Raw genomic sequence first — 17,062 nt, forward strand, 5'->3', positions numbered from 1 at the left:
CTGGCCTGCACACAAGGCCGAGTCTTCCCGTCTTCGCTCTGCTGCTCCCCGCAGCATCCCTGCATTTTTAGCTCCATTCCGTGCGTTTTTAGCTCCAGCTGGACCACAGCACCCCTCTCTGCCCCGTCCCTGCAGCTCAAGTAAAAGCGAATGGGAGAGCAGCTCCGGGCCAGGGCTGCCTGCGGGCTGGTGAGGCTCACCCCACACCGGTGGGGCAGATGGTGGCTAACCTCTGTTTTCAGGCTTTACTGGATCAGCTCGAAGCACCGAGCCTCCCCTGCGCTGACCCAGCAGCCGGCCAGCGTTTGGAAATGAGGAGCAACAGAGCAATAGAAACACCGAGCTGCAGCCGAAGGATGGAGGGAGAAGAAAAGGCTGCGGCAACCCATCCCACGGCAAGATGCGGGGCTGGGAGGGAAGAGGAGCACGGAGGAGCGTGCGGAGCTGGCAGCAGCGTGCGGCTCCTCACCAGACAGCACGCGCCAGCAGCTTTTCCCGTCCTTTGCACCCCCACGCAGTTAAGGCATGAAACGAGAGTGTGTCTCAGCCCCGGTCCTGGCTCCCGCTCCCCCGCCCGGCACAGACAATAGCGTCCTTGTGGCCAAGACCCACGTTCCTGGGTGTGAACGTGGCGAGGGGAGGCCGAGGGGCTCGGCATTTGCTTGGCCTCTTGCCCCCCACCCAGGGCGATGGCCGTGGGGCACCCGGCTGCACCCGAGGGCAGCGCCGGGGCCAGGGCACAGCCACGTGCGGCGGGTGAAATTCAGGGTCTCGGTGCAAAGATTCATCGGCGTGTGGTAGAAAGGGCACCTCTGGGTTGGGTGGGGGTCAGGACTGCGCCGGGTCCTGCTTCCATGTGCTGCAAATCTCCTCGCCCCCCTCCGTGCTGGGGGTGGGAAGGTTTAAGTCAAGGCTGCTTGAGCCAGGCTCGCGTAGCACCCAGAAAATAACATCCTCCGGCAGCAAACCCCAGGGAGGCACTGGCAGCGGTAGCAAACCTCTTGTCGAGGGTTTGCCAGGTCACAAAATAAACTGGGACTGGCCCATTTGGCAGAAGGAAGCTCATTTCATAGCGTGACTCCTAACCGCTAACGTAGGAGGCGAAGCATCCAGCGAGGCAGCCCCTCGGTAAGTCTCATTCCCGCTGGCGTCAAGCTGAGCGTGTAATCCTGCGTACATCCCTGCTCCCGGGCACGCCATGCAGGCGTGGTGGGTACCTGGCCCGGAGGCCTGACCGTCACCGCGGGATGCTTGTGCATTTGCTGCTGAAACGCTGCCGCCGCCTCCCCCTGCCCAAATCTGTGTCGCATCATCAGAACTGGCACCAGGGGCTGAAAAATAATCAATTGCAGCAGCGGGGAGGGAGCCGAGTTGCTCTCGGTGTTCGGTTTCACTCGCGCTCAGCCGAAAGCTGACTTTAACTTCAAGTGCAGCAAGGGTGACGTCAGGTTTGCAGCAAAATCCTGATCCCCAGCAACTCTTCCTCCGGAGGAACGGGGCTCTGGCGGGCAGGTACGGCCCCGTTTCATGGCGGGGGTGGCCGGGAATGCCCCGCATAGAGGTTGCAACACGCCTGCAGAGGAGCTGGGCGTGTGAACTGGCACTCCTCAGTTATTAGTCCAGATATAAGCAGACTTGACACCTTCAGCTGCCAAGGTCCTTTTTCATTTTCTATTGTATGTTTTTTTTAAAGCTGACAAGACTCAGCCATAAGAAATTAAAGGAGCCGAGTTTCTCATCGCTGCTCAACACCGCTATTCTGGATGACTGAGACAGGAGCCTCGGGTGCCCACCGGGTTGCGGCTGGCAGGTTGCAGCCACCGGCTCTCGGTACAGCCAGCCAGGGCATGGGAGTTTGACACAAATTTTCATCAACAGACACAAAAAAGGTGTTTTTTGTGTCCTGAACATATATAGCTTCTAAAGGCAGCTGCTACTCTGCTGGAAACGAGGGACAAACCCACCTCAGATGTCTGTCTTGTGTTCCAGAACAAAATCAATGCCAGTAATGAAATAAAACCTAACAATTTTCAGCGATTCCCCCCTCTGATGCAGAGATCTCACTGCTCTGAGCTGTTGAATGCAACCTTCCTCCATCCTTCCCCATCTTGTCCCGCGTCACCTCTGAACAGCCACTGCAAGAGAGCTCGTGCCAACACTATGAAGAGCAAAACAGGAAGAGCCAAGCAAATCAGTTTCTTAAAACTTATTTTAATATCCATGTCTCATCTGTTGGGTAGAGCCAAAACAGTCTGGCCTGGTTTAAGTTACAAATTCTTCATACACTTTTCTTTAAGTAAATGAACAGTGTGGCAATAGGGTCTGTTATTGGAAGTGAAACCCATATTAACAAGGAAGGTGTCGCAGCCAGAATTCTACCAGGGTTCTTCACCGCTATCAGCCCCGGGAAAGCCCAACGCTGTCCCCAGGCCCCTGGATGGGTGTCGCACAGCAGGAATAAATGCATCTGACACAAAACTAATCACACCCACAGAGATAGCACACACTGTATGTCCAAGAAACAACGGGACCGGGATAGAAAAAAACCCTTTTAGAATTCTCCCTGATGCAGACAGACACCAAATCATCAGTTTCAGCAAACGGGATGAAGCATCAACCCTGATTTCGCCTGACAGAGGCTGAATAGACATGTTGAAGTGCTGCTTGTTAAACAGTTAACTTCTGGAATAGAGCAGTAGGGATGGAAAGGGCTAAGAAATTATGGCTGAGGATTTAAAGATGCAGTATTTCTTTTCTTTGTTTAAAACACTACAGTTTAGAGACCACCTTAATGCAGCTGCAAGTAAATACATCCAATTAAAAGCCCGAGTCACTACAAAAATAGTAATAAAAATCAGAGCAGCAGAGTTCTTCACTTCCCAGGTCCATTGCTTAATTTCGACAGACTCCTCCATTTCTCAATTAACCACCAGTTCCTGATCAGGTTTAAGCATTGTATTTGCAGATGATGGCTTACAATAAGGAAGACAAGCGGTAGTTCTCTCCAAAAGTGCGTGACAGAGAACATCGCTTGCCCTGAGAACGCCATTTGGGTACTGAGCGCCCCAAACAGCCCACGCGCTGCCAGAGCTGTGGGTACAATCCTGGAGGTGCCGCGCAGAGGATAGTCCACACCACAGTGGTCTGGGTATTGGGTTAGGAAGTGGGCACAGGGTAATTTGTTTTTTAAACAACACCCTGAGTTGCAGTAGTGCACTGCTCAGCTCCCTTCCGAGACAAACTTTGCTCTTGAACACTGCATCTTTAAATATTTCTGGCTATGAACTCCTGCCACATGTTAGGAGCACTCCAACCTGGCTGCCACATGTTCAAGTGCTGTGCTTTTTGTGTGTGTTTTCAGTTTTCCTTCAATGTGGGGGGAAAAGGGGGCAGAGTGGGGACAAGAGGCTTGCGTTTCACAGCAGGCAGACTCCAGCTGAAGGTGTAAGACCCCTCCAGGCAGATTACAGAAGGGAGACAAGAATAATAATTAGGGTGTTTGCTCCCTTCAAGAACATTATCTCATTCCCTCTCATCTGAAATTGGATGCAGCGATGGCAGCAAGTTAGGAAAGTCAGCAAGTTTTAAAAGGAAAGTGTTAAAAGAGAGAGGAAGCTTTGCTGCCAAGTCACCTAACTGAGAAGAGCAGACGAGTCTTCAGCTTCGGATTTTTATAACATGAACAAGATATGTACAGTACTGTGTGAGCACAGATCACACCTGTGATCAACTGAGCTGTGCTCTGATTCTTCCCCGTTTGCTGCCTGCCTTTTCAACAGTCAACAGATATCATGCTCACGAGAGCAGAGAGCATGTCATGAACATGTCAGGGTGTGTCTTCAAAAAGAACAGCACTTCAAATAAATTAAAAAGGCGCAACTGTTGTGAGAGCTATGAAGCAGCAGCTGAAAACCTTGTGGCAGTCTGAGCGGTGATCCACTCTGATCACAGGAGATCTACGCAGGCCTGTTCTTCTACGGGCTCCACTGCCCTCCTGAGAAGGTGAATTATTCATAAGAGGCCACCCCAAGGGAGCAGAAAGCTGCACCATCCACAGAATGGACACTGCCATGAACCTGCTAATACGGGTTTCACTTTCAGACCAGAAAACTGTTTTCTTCCAAAAAATTGTTATTTTTAAAAAACTGAAATTAATTAGGGGTAAAACACTAACTCTAGTGCCATGAACAGGCAGGATCAACTTTTTTCCCCTCCAAAGGGCAAAGAGTCATATACCATCCCCAGCTGAACCTTGGTGCTTCGAGCTTTTCAGGAGATGTTACCTAAACTTTATTAAAAGAAAAAAGAACAATGTTTAAATATCAACACTGGACTAGCCCAGTCTTTTTCCAAAGTCCACATTCTTCATATGAAGCACACACGGCGTCCTGGATTCCCCAAGGCTGCATGTTCAGAAGTTCACAGTACATGGAACCATGTCTTTTTGTATTTTCTTGAGTTTCCCCTCCTTGCTCAGAGCAGCCATCCTTTTGTGGTCATTTACTGGATAAACCTCAAGCCATCTCCTATCCACATGGCTTGGCCTAGATGCCGAAGGTTTTCTTGATGAGAGTTGATGTTGTCATGCTCTATGGATGGAAAAAAGCAAGAGAAAAAAAAGCACCTGGTACAGGCTTCTTGAGACCCTTGCGGATTCCTCTATTCCAAAGCTGTTTCTGAAAGTCTTTTTGCCGGTTTCTCAAGCAGTTTTTGGCCTATTACTCTGTCTCAGTTTGAAGAGCTGTTATTGGATGATCCAGAGGTTGATGCAATTGCAGCTCCAGCTGGGCTGCTTGTAGATACAGATTTGCGGATGTGAGGCAGCAAGTATGGGTCACAGGCCAGCTGCTGGACATCTATCCGATCCTCCTTTCGGTAGGCCAAACAACGTCTGATAAATGCCTGCAGATACCCCAAAGGCAAAACAAGAATTAGCAGACGGACAGAAACAGGAAGCTTTCTTTGACAGATAACCCTTTGGGAGCGGGGCCAATCTGACAACCCCAGCACTAAAATTCCTTCCCCAGTGACCACAGAGACAGCCCAGATCCTACACCAGAAGCTCATCTTTTATCAGGAGAAAGCACGGGCAGAGGCACACACTATACTCTGTTCGGTTCTCAGCCTGACAATTACAACGCAAAGCCACTGACTACTCTGCAGGAGGCAAGCATTAAACACAGAACTCTTGCCGGTTTTAGGGAAACCGAGAGGATGGAACTGCCAGTGCCTATCACTGACATACACAGTGCGGTCAAACTTGCTGCAAGAAGATTTACCTTTGCTTCTGGCGTGACTACTGGCTTTGGAGGGAACTGCACCTCGGTAGCTTTCAGAATTGTGTTCTCCTGCAGAATATCTTGTTGTGACTGGTTGTGACCGAAGGGCTACCAAAAAAAATGGATGACAGTTGTTAAAGGTTGATGACAGGCCTTAAAAAACCCGTTAACACTACTGTTTATCATCACTTGACATCAGCATTTTTCCGGGCAAGAAGCCCATGAATGTTGTGAAGGTGCTACAGATTCCAGGCAGATGAGCAGGACACATTGCTCCCGTGCTTAAACTGAACAAAAGGGACCAAGCTGGAATGTGTCCAGCGTGTCTCCAGCTCAGACAGGAGGGATCTCCACCTGCTTCCACTCCTCGTAGGTCAGCTTCAGCACGTGCAAGAAGGCCTTCATCCATCTAAGCTCACAGGAGATTCACCCACTTCAATCTTTGCTGGGCTGGTTCTACCGTTTATCTGACTGACACAATAGCAAGCAACACAGCGTGTTTGTCAGCCCAGGCTTTCACCACACTTAGTTACCAAGGACTCGTGAAAACAAAAGTTGATGGAATCCTTTTCCTGCTCCAACCTACTTCTTCTGTTGTCATAAAACAGATTACTCTTTCTCAGGACAAATCACCTTTTCCTGATCCAGACTCTTCCCTTCCAAAAGCCATCCTAAAAACTTCTGGAGTGGGTCTTTGTACCTACTTTTTTTTCCTAGAACACTTGCAGCTGTCAAGCAGTACCAAGCTCTACAAAGACTTAGTGCATTGAAAGCGTCACAAAACAATGCCAGAGCATGAACCACAGGTGTCTGGCCCCGAACGATACACTTGTCCTGCCCATAAGGCCTCAGTGGGAACATGCCCAGTGGAAAGAGATGTTCTGCACAACATTGCTTTTGAAGGCTTTTGAAGGAAGTGCCAAGTAGAGCAAAACACAACCTAGTAAATTCTCTCCACTTCATTAGCATGGACTCTGTCTTGGAACTGATGGCAAGGAGACAAGGCAGAAGCACCTTCTAAGCCTGGGGAGGAGAAGGAAGCAGAAGCCAGGGCTGCCTCCCAAAAGGTTTGGGAATCACCACTAGGAAAGGAGGTAGATGCCTTCTTACCTTTCTGCCATAGAGACACTGATAGAAGATGACTCCCACTGACCAGACATCAACTTTATTTGAAATCTTTGGAGGTTCTTTCCCAACCACAAAACATTCTGGTGGCAAATACCTGATTAAAAGGAAATGACAACAGGTTACGAGCAGCATCTTTAAATACTTTGAGTCATTTCCTTTACAAAGGAACGAATGAGCTTCTGTGATCAGGTATTTGCTTCGGACTCGAAGGACCCAATTTCATCCCTGTGCATCTTCGGGCCAAGATCACCAATGCATACCCCTTCTGGGAACAGTGATCCCAAGGACTCTCCAGACACTCATGGTCTGAGCTAGTCAGCACAGTCAGTTTCTTTTCACCAGAGCACATAAAATAATCCCATTTTCTTTCATCTTCAGAACTGGTATTTGTTGTTAAAAGGGCTTGGCCAACAATTCCACAATAGAAACACACAGCCAAAATACATATTTCTAGAAATACAACCCCAGATGCCACGTCCTAGTTAGAGATTCTCAGCCTCGCTCAAACTACAGTTAGTTTCATTTTTAGGAACAGAACAAAACTGTACAATACAGAATGCCTTAACAAACGTTCCTGTACAACTGTTGCCCATAGTGACAGTCTGCAGCTTGGGTAATATTGAAGAATCGCATTCAGCGGCACTCACCGTAGGTCCTACTCTCAGTCACGGGCGATGCAGTGACAACACCTGGCACTGAGGATAAAGTATTACTGAAAACATCTTTCACGTGACACTTGAAAGAGAAGCTCTGGCTATAGACAGCACTGTGAGATGTACATCTTTTGTGAGAGCTAACTATGGATTTTCACCTCATTTCAGTGGCATACTCTTTCGATGTCCCTGATGTACCTGAATTTCAAAATAAGCATGGTACTCTCCTCCTCCTTGCTTAAACTGTTAGACAGTGCCATTATGGACTGTGAAATAGCAGCCAAGCTCCACTCCAGAGCTTGCTATTTCAGCAGCATGCAGCATATGCAGTTTTTCACCAGGCCCTTTGGATAAGAGATGGTTTTCAAATGTATAAACACTAACCCACTGAAAAATAAAAAGCTGCCAGCCTCAAGAGGAGCTGTGTGACAACAAGAGCAGTTTCCAGGGTCTCAAACCTCTAGTGTCTCAAGCTGTCACAGACAATGGCAGCACATACAGAGATGACAGATCCAAAGCTGTTTATAAACTGTTCTTGATCTGTAACTTGCAAGTGCCCCAGGCGACGCTTACCAGTAAGTACCAGCCCCCTGCGATGTCAGTTCCATGCCATCAACAGAGTTGTAGCTGTCATCATCCATGATTTTGGAAAGTCCAAAATCTGTGATTTTTATCTCTCCACATGCAGTACCATTGACTAGAAGAATGTTACCTAGACAGAGGAAGGAAACAGCCCCTTAGGATACACATGTAGCAGGAAAAAACAAGAATAAAATTGCATTGAACTCTGGCACCCTCCAGAAGAGGACAAGGAACCTACACAGTGAGCTGCAGCAGCCTGGGGTAGATGTTTTAACACTCAATACCCCAAGCTCCAGAGACAACTCAGCTCCCACCAAGTGCTAGAACTGATCTGCCCATCCTTGAATGATCCAGTGGCCTGACATTACTTGGAGCCTCCAGATTCTGAGCCCTATTAGCCAAACGAGCTTGATGCCCGTGCTGTTTTGAACCCTCCCAAAGGTCCCATTGGAAGGGCAGGTCAAAAAGGAGGATTAAGGAGAGAAATACACATACACACTTATGACTCATTCTGCCCAGAAGTCCTGACTTGCCCTGGCCTCTCAACAAGCCAGAAACTCTCTCCTTCCTGGCAGTGCTCCCCAGTGGCTTTCTAAGCTCAAAAAGGACAATTACTGCTTAGGCAAGAGTCTCTTACAAATCCATCAAGGATCAAGAAGTCAGATCATCACTGTTTTTCTCAAAGCCTACAATAAAGCAGCAGAATCGTGCGTGATGGCAGTGGATGAATCACAACTTTAGACAACTGTAGGCAGAGCTCTGCAGCTTGCTCAGACAACATGATAACAGTTGGCAGCTGGGGGAAGAAACAGGGTCACTAGAACTAGTGCAACAGCACCACCTCCCGTACAGATTCCTCATGCTGATGCAATAAACCACATCACATACCAGTTACACAATGCTGATGAAGTGCCATCAGTATAGGGAGACAAGCCAGGGATAACTGCCCAAAGAGATGGCTGAATTTTACTGGACTAGGAAAAAAAAGCTACGTAGCCAATACGCATCACCCCAAAAGAGAACACTTCCATTTCTCCCCTCGTTACTCTGCCCAATGGTAAAGGGAAATCTGCAACAACATTTAGAGAGAACCTTCTACATTGCAGATGTTACTGAATCCAAAGGCAGACCTGAGCAGTTTGACTGTATGTCCTTAGCTTTGCGAGCTGCCACACAATACGAAAAACTGAACACTTCCAAGTTAGCTTCTGCCACCAAATTTTCAGGCAGATGATTACAGAAAGAATAAGCCAGAAGAATGGGAACATGAAACACACTAGTAATTATGGGAACCTTTATGAAGCAATAACAGAAGCTCTCAACAGCAGAATACAAGCAGGACATTAAGAAACCAAACACAGACACTTGGTGGTTCAAGGGCTCATTCTGAACAAGGAGGCTACTTTTTCTGGAACGTTACTTCCTTGTTTTATGTTGCAATTCTGGGAAACAATATCCTTTTCACAGCATTTTCTATGCGTTTTAGTTTTTTCTTCTTGCAAGTTAGTTTTCCCAGACAACCCTGTCTCCTTTTTGCTGTCTGACCAAAGTAAACTTCCCCATGTTACTTATAACCCATTACCTTTAGTTAGCATCTTTAAGCACGTCAGCTAGCAGCACAACATACCTGGTTTAAGGTCATAGTGTATGATGGGAGGTTTGATTTCATTTAAGTATTTTAAAGCATTCACAATCTGCATGATAATGGATCGCGCCTCTTTCTCCGACATTAACTTGTGCTGTTTCAGGTAGAAGTCCAGATCATTTCCCTCACAGTATTCTAACACTGTACAAAACCTGAAGACAAAACAGCAGTCGTTGTAATTAAGGCACCTGATGGAAACCAGAACACTTTGTTATTGCTTATCTGTAAGACTCACCTATTTGGTCAATATATTAAATTAAGAGTCCTCCAGCCTATTAATCCCTTTCTAAAAATAAGCCACCAGGAGCACAGTCCTCAATGCTCAATAGTACAAAGGTCAGAGATCCCCCATTAAGTGGTAGATCCAGAAGCGGAAAGCTTATCAGCTGGGGCATTTGCCCAGGCCAACAAAGAGTAGGATTTACTAGTAAAGCACCACATCTGACATAATACAGCATACCGGTTTGTGAGCTAGCATCTCTAGAAAACCAATGTATGTTGAAACTGCCTCAGATCTCTGCAACGCAGTCTGTAACATTGGTGTGGACATTCTCTGGACTCTCCTGGAAAGTTTTAAGAGACCAAATACTTTGTACTAAACGGGTCAAACCAAGTCAAAGGACACAGCAACATAACTTACGAGTCAGTATCCAGCGAAAAGTAGTCATATAGCTTAACTATTCGAGGATGATCCAGTTCTTTGTGAATTCTGTACTCTCTACACGCATGTCTGAAAATAGGAAAGTCTGAGCATTAGTCATACAAGTGACTTAATTCTAAGTTCTGCAGATAGCGAACCCAGACATACCACACAGCAGTCCAACTTCAGTCAAACCCATGCACATTATTCAGACAGCTTAAGAAAAGGCAAGCAAACAAGGAACAGCACAGTACAGATCTCGAGAACCACAGAATCCAAGTGCATCTCAAATGCTGGCAATACTACAAAATAACTAATCTTGATTAATGGTACTGCTTGCCAAAATAGAATAACCTCATAATAAAGTTAAGGGATCCAAGATAGCTGAACACAAAAATCAGCAAGTTCTAGAAAAACTCCATAATGCTCAACAGCCCAACTTCCAGGCTTCAAATTCAGCTTAGTTTGTCCCAGTGACACATTGGGGAATTAATATCACAGCTTTATCTTTGGAGCTCTGTTGAGAAGGCTTGGCCGTCATTCTGCAGAGCTTATCTAATCCATGGCATTAGGGAGCAAGTGTTACCAACAAGAAAAGGCTTCTTGTACCTCCCTTCTAGGCCATGACATAGGTATAGTTCTAATCATCTGTGAAAGGATTAAGTATTCTAGGAAACAAAGAGAAGGGGAAGGCTTTCAGGGAGCACAATGCAGGTGTGTACCTGGAAGATGGGCATGAACAGCTGTTTCCCACAAGAGCAGAGCTTAGACATTTCAGAGAGGAGAAGCCACTTTAACACTTTCTTCATAGAGCACTACTGGTGCTTTAAAACTTTGTGCTGTAGTGCTTATACAAAACCGTGTGTGTGTGTGTGCACACGTTTAAAACATTTCTAATTTGACCATAACTTTTGCAAGTTCTGGGACAGAGAGTGGCTTTTGAAGTGTGGCAAAACACAGGAAAAAAAATGGCAGCCTGTTTGCAGGCACTGGATAACCAAATACAGGAGGAGTATGGAAACATGGCTGGCTGCTTTACAGCCTTACTTACTTGTGATAGTTTTCTTTCTTCTCATCTCTCCAGTTTTTATTTAACTGGTGTATTTTCACAGCTACATATCTCTGTTCTGTTAAATCAAATGCCTGCAGAGAGAAGAGCTGAAAATCAGTAGGAATCACAACTTCAAGTTAATACTGCAAAAGCAGACAAGCTCTAGCAAACCAGTATCCCCACCCAGGAAGTAAGCATTACGACATACTGAGTGAAGAGCAAACCCACATTTTGATGTAATTAGTTTCACTAATGAAACCAAGCAACTCTGAAAACAATTGAATATTCTGTGCTTTGATCTGACCTTCCCCATGGGCTCTAACTAATGCCGCATTTATTCTGACATTTTACCACCAGAGCTACAATGGGATCAGAAAGGCCAAATTAGCAAAATAGAGTTAATCACACTGGGAAAGACCTTGCCATTATTCCCCCAAGCCACCTAACTCATTTTCTACACTCAGTTAAAAAAAAACCCTAAACCCAAAAAACACACAAACAAAACACACAGAAGATTTTTGATACGTTGTTTCACACTGGTAGCTCAGCTCTCCATCTTGGAGCATAATTTTCAGCTTATTTAGAAGCTGGAGAATTCAACGGCAGAACTGCGTAAATCTTGTGCTGCATTTTTCCCTCGCGTTTCTTGCTATTTAGGCAGTCTTTAAAGAACGGGCCACTGCAACTGTGCTCTTGGAGAAATGCAGAAATTTCTCACCTTCTCCAAGAGCAGCAACAGCTAATAATTTATAGGACGGGGCAAAATTTTATTGTAAGCAGACAAGGATAAACTGTGACCATCTCAAGAGTTGTATGCTTAACTCCTAATGCTCAATAGATTGGCCAAGACCCTGGAGAAGAAGGACTAAGCATTTCTTTGTTTTAATAACATAGTTACAACTCTTAAGTGCAGTCAGGTATACAGCATTCATACCCTCTTGCTTTCATCTGTGGAGCCAAGGCTTTCTACTTAGTCAGCAAAGCCTCCGAAGAGCCTTTCCGAGTACTTACATGCAGATCACACTCTTTTTTTCACTACTTGAGCAGTCCAGCCCCCCCCCCCCCATTTAGATATCTATTGTTGTATTGCATCAAAATAATAAATCACCGTGAAGTTTCCAATATTTGCATTGGCATAGTTACCTTTATTCTAGCCAAATTCAACATGAATTAAGAACTACTGGGTACAGATGGGGAATATTTAGAACTGGAAAGGCTTTAAGCATAATAGTCCAATAGCAAGCACCAAAGTATCACAGGTCTTGGCCATGCAAGACTGCTGACACACAAGTGATCCTCAGTTCCAAGGAAGTCCCAAGACTACACACGCATCACTAAGTCTGCTACTTCAGAGCGTAAAATGAAGACACAAGAAAAAAGCCTTCTATCCCCCAGGAAATGAAGGCTTTGCTCTTACTATTGGAGCTATTTTCTCTTATTTATGGTGACGTTCAGACTTGCTAAGCCATACTCAATAAAACTTCACTATTTAAGGTATTTGTGTGTAGCACTTGAAGAAACAAGTGGTTTGCTACTCTGTCCTGACAAAACTTGCAGACTTGGTGCAATATTTTCTTGAAACATACATTTGCAGGAAATCTGACCTCTGAGGACAAGGGCAGAACCTAAAAATCTCAAGCCTGCTGTCTAACACAAGCCAGATGCAACATGCACTTTGTCCTCCCTTCTTCCCTCCACAACCACACACAGCATTGAGAAAACAAGTGTAAAAATTCTGCTTACTGCAATATTTCACTGCAGATTCAGATTACACCACAGACTGCCACTTCAAATTTACCTTATATACTTCACTGAAGCCGCCTCTACCCAGAAGATGTAGCAACAAATATCTATCATTTAGCGTTGGATGGTCTTTAAATCTGGCAAGAAAGACACAGTTTAAGAACACTGGCAGAAATAATGCAATCTACTGCACAATAAATTACAGTTACTACACAGCTTAGAAACAACATTTTTACATTAAGACAGAAAAATATTAAAACTGTGTTAATGACTGACAGATTTGATACTATTTGATCACTTTGCACTGATGAAAGACTACATAATGGTACCTTGATGCACTTGGAAGCCTTTGTCTTACATGAACTTCAAGTTATATCGCTGTGCTACCCCCCAATCAGGTGACATATTAAGTTTTAACACCAATTTAAAAAAGATTAAGTGTTTTCCATTATGAAGGGGACAAACAAAAAAAATTGTTATACGTTCTTGTCCCTGAATCCCGTGTGCTTACTGTGAATTATCTTCATTGTGTATCCTTTTCAATTCCCTGATATGTAGATTTCTAACTCTCTCTAGCCGTTCCAACTCTGCCTGGATCTCTGCTTCTTCCTGCACAAGGGAAAACCGAAAGGAAAACACAACACTCTGTAAGACAATGCAGTTAGCATTTCTGCCTGATTTACAGAAACACAAATGTAATTCCACTTGTGAAGAAGTTAATGGTAAATAACTTGTTTGGGAGATTAGAGAGATGGTCATAGTCACCTAAGAGTCAGGTGGAAGGTGACAGGCATGAAAACTGACTCGGCAGTTTTGTTTACACCTACACACAGACAGAAGCAGACATATCTTTATGCCTTCTTGTTTTTACATTTTCTGTAATTAAAAAGCGTTGTTCCTATGGTCCTGCTCCTTCCCTGATTTAAGTGCTATGCAGCTGTTTTTGCAGGAACTCAGCCTCTGCTGAGACAAGAGAAAGAGGACAGCCCTCAGGAGTAAGGAACACGGATGTCATGATACCACATGGCGATGGGGCAGCATCCAGAGAGGATGAAGAATGTGAAAGAACAACATTGGGTCCTATTAGAAGTAAGTGGTAGAACAGGTCAGAGTGTAACTTAGTGCCATGTGGAAGTTTTGATAGGCTGTTCGTAGAGTTGGAAGTTCTAAGTGCCCTCAAACGCGACACTAGAATTCACATCACTGTGGACAGGGCTGCAAACCTCAATTAAAACGTGCGCCTTGAGCGGTATTATTTGGTATATATGACTCAAGGGACATAGTTACCCATTTGTCTTGTGACTCTGTTCCTTCCCTTCTCAACTTGTTCTATTTTTAGGCATAAAGAATGAGCCAGTTTCCAAAAGTAGAGAAGGATAAGCACAGCTTCAGACAATGCCACGATCCCAGAACATTACTTCATTTCCCATTAAGGTCCATTTCCAAATGGATTCCTCTGTTCCAGGCTGGCACACTACATGCCAGCATAGATGGACCTGCAATTAATCCACTCTAGCAATGCGGAAGCTGTAGAGCAAGCATGCCTTTAGCATACTCGTGCCCATATCACTTATCTTTGCTCACAGGTCAATAAAACACAATGGGCAGAGTGCCAGCAGATTCCACGCATGCATTAACTTTCCCTTCCCACTGAAAATAACAAGGAGTACAGTAGCATTAATGAGGCCTTGCATTCAACTTGTGTGTCAAGGTTACAGGGAAAAACTAAGCGTAGAGCTCAGGCACCATCTGAGAAAAGAAGGGGGACTCCCGCAATGCATTTGCACGCTTCCTCTTTGTTTCATTCGGGAAAGACAACTCTTTGGCCTTAGCAGAGATCACAGCTAACCAGGAAATGGCAGAAGACATCTATTTTTTTTTCAGTACTTCATCTGTTGAAGCGTCCCAGAAAACTTATTTATAGGTTATTGCAAACACTATTATCTTTAAAGGTAACCAACAGCTTATCTAAATATAATCTCACTTGCAGGTACAGTTCCTACTGAAGCCAATGTACTTGAAGGCAAATGTGCATTACAACTGCCTGAACAGTACTAGTTTCTAAAAGCCCAAGAGATTTTATTGGACTGTTACTGATAGTGCTGGTTACTCGATATTGCAAAGAAATAGGAAAGTCAATGATGGCTGCAGTTTTTCTTGTGTTCTTGTCATTTTCTTCCTTTCGTCCATTCCTTCATGTTCCCCCATATTAGACACGTACAGAGCCCAGCACTAAGCAGGTCATAGTGACAGAATAAGATGCATCAAAACAGTGGAACTCCCTGCATGAAATCATAACTGTAAGGACAAAGAAATCTACTTATTGAAGCAAAGAGCATCCTTCCTGAATACCACTGCCTTGGAAAAAAATTATTACAAAATCCTGGCCATACTTTAAGCAACAAAACCCTCTCAATTCAAACAAACAGTAGTGACCTCCACAGAGATGCTATTGTTCATAGAACACTGAATCAAAAACCTACCTAAAGGCCTTTTTTGCAGTTAGTTCTTACCTTTTTAAGATGACCTAGTCGGAGTTTGAAGATTTCTTCCTGTTCGTGGTATTCTGCTAACGTTAACCTGCATAGAAGAGACAGATCCAATGCATTAGGTTTCAACACGTGATAAAGTGAACAGTCTGCAGAATACACATCGCCAGTGGAGGTGACAACTATGCAGAGTATGTCAACAGCTGGCAGGAAATTTTTTAGGTAAACTCTGCAATCTATTTTTTTTTTTTTTTAAATAATCAATCTAAAGGAGACCAAAAGCTTAAACCTTGATAAAGCACATATTAATTTTAAATCCAAGTCCCTAATAACACCTATTTAGGCTAGTGACTGACTTCTAACAAAGAAAGCTAAACCATAATCTAAATATGGAACACTGAAGCACAAGTATTCCACATCTTATTTTTCCATTTAAAGTTTGCTTTAGTGACTTGCTTTCAAATTTTTCTTTGTAATAAAAGCTGGATAATTCAACCCAGCTATTCACTCTGGGACTAGTAGTACACCTGGCCACAGAGCTACTACAAACAGAGCAATGACCTGGTATTCAGAACTGTTTCAGGCTCTGCAGAGTGGCTTCCAGGGAAACCTTGGGAAATTTACTTCACCTTACCGTATCTTTGACTTCATGCGCAGTTACGAGAAGCAATGGGATAAAGGGAATAATCCCCATTTTATTGATGGTAAATGACATGCAAAGTTTCCATCCTAGGTGGCTGGTCACAAAAAAGTTTCATAATGTTTTCCATGTCTTTTATAGCCAAAGTGTGCCATGTAGGACAGAGGCAAAGCACAGCCTTACACTAAAATAATGACAGAACCCATCACTCGTGAAATGTAATAAAGTACTGAGGTAAGGTTAGAAAAATGAATTGCTGTATTACTTTTCTCACTACTACCAACAAGGAGTTTGGTAAAAGCATCACGCACGTGACCATAAAGCTATGAAGCCCTTATCAACTGCATCTGTTTACTTTGTAAACAAGACATGCATGTGACAGCATAGAAATATCTTTTTTGAACCTAAACTGAGTTCAAAGCATATCTCAGGACTATTCCTGTTGCAGTAGTTATGCTCTGCATAGTACTTAGTACAAAGATTAGTGTATGAGGTCTCCACAGCATCAATACTACAACTAGTTTCAAGAGGGGACCGAATCCTACGTCTGTGCAGGACCGTGGGACCTTGGCTCACTGTACAGTAAATTGAAAGGAGATAGTATTCAGCTGATTAAGTGCTCATCTTGAAATGCCCCAACTTCTCTCCACTGCTGATAATGCAGTGGGGTCCACATAGTTGAAATAAGTGCTAAAGCAGTTGTTAGCTGATAAATTTAATGCAAAACTCACAAGCCAAGCTCCCTTTGAAAGAATCTCAACCGTAAGGAACTGCTTATTACAAATTAAAGATACATACAAAACACAGCAGGTACTACAAATGTTTACATGTTGTCTCATTTAACCTAAAAGCATGCTAATTCACACACTCCCCCACCCTTCCCCCTGCAGCCTGAATTTTGTTCAGATTCAGCTAATCTAAAAGACCATACCAAAAGTTTAGGTCTTTGGTTGGTGTTGCTGTGTTACGGAATAGAAAGACAACTGAATAAACCAGCAACAAGCTTTCCACATATTCTTGTGCACTAATGAAATACAGGGCTAAACACCAACAGTCTACTCATTAAGCAAGAGATGTAATGAGTACCACCAGGCTAACATTGCCCAAAATAGCTGCCTGTTAGCAGCAAGCATTACAAAAATCAAGGAGGCTCTAAGACAAACACTGCCCTGTTTCACAGAAACATGCTTGAAATACACTACTTCTAGTGCA

At 44.4% G+C, this 17,062-nt stretch overlaps 1 protein-coding gene across 5 annotated transcripts in view; it reads right to left on the reverse strand.

The window, feature by feature from the left end:
- Positions 1 to 2,191: 2,191 nt before the first annotated feature.
- The window catches only part of TLK2 (tousled like kinase 2), a 44,138-nt gene continuing 29,267 nt past the window's right edge, over positions 2,192 to 17,062 (reverse strand). For all 5 annotated transcript variants that reach the window (XM_030022564.2, XM_030022570.2, XM_030022562.2 and 2 more), the window contains 10 exons: positions 15,235 to 15,301; positions 13,233 to 13,330; positions 12,777 to 12,858; positions 10,979 to 11,070; positions 9,928 to 10,017; positions 9,270 to 9,439; positions 7,634 to 7,772; positions 6,390 to 6,501; positions 5,280 to 5,387; positions 2,192 to 4,902 (listed from right to left, as the gene is read on the reverse strand). In XM_030022564.2, the coding sequence (XP_029878424.1) occupies positions 4,729 to 4,902; positions 5,280 to 5,387; positions 6,390 to 6,501; positions 7,634 to 7,772; positions 9,270 to 9,439; positions 9,928 to 10,017; positions 10,979 to 11,070; positions 12,777 to 12,858; positions 13,233 to 13,330; positions 15,235 to 15,301 (1,132 nt within the window). In that variant the 3' untranslated portion in view covers positions 2,192 to 4,728. The remainder of the gene's footprint in view (positions 4,903 to 5,279; positions 5,388 to 6,389; positions 6,502 to 7,633; positions 7,773 to 9,269; positions 9,440 to 9,927; positions 10,018 to 10,978; positions 11,071 to 12,776; positions 12,859 to 13,232; positions 13,331 to 15,234; positions 15,302 to 17,062) is intronic.

Source organism: Aquila chrysaetos, chromosome 8 (genome assembly GCF_900496995.4).
Source record: "Aquila chrysaetos chrysaetos chromosome 8, bAquChr1.4, whole genome shotgun sequence".
Taxonomy (NCBI): Eukaryota; Metazoa; Chordata; class Aves; order Accipitriformes; family Accipitridae; genus Aquila; species Aquila chrysaetos.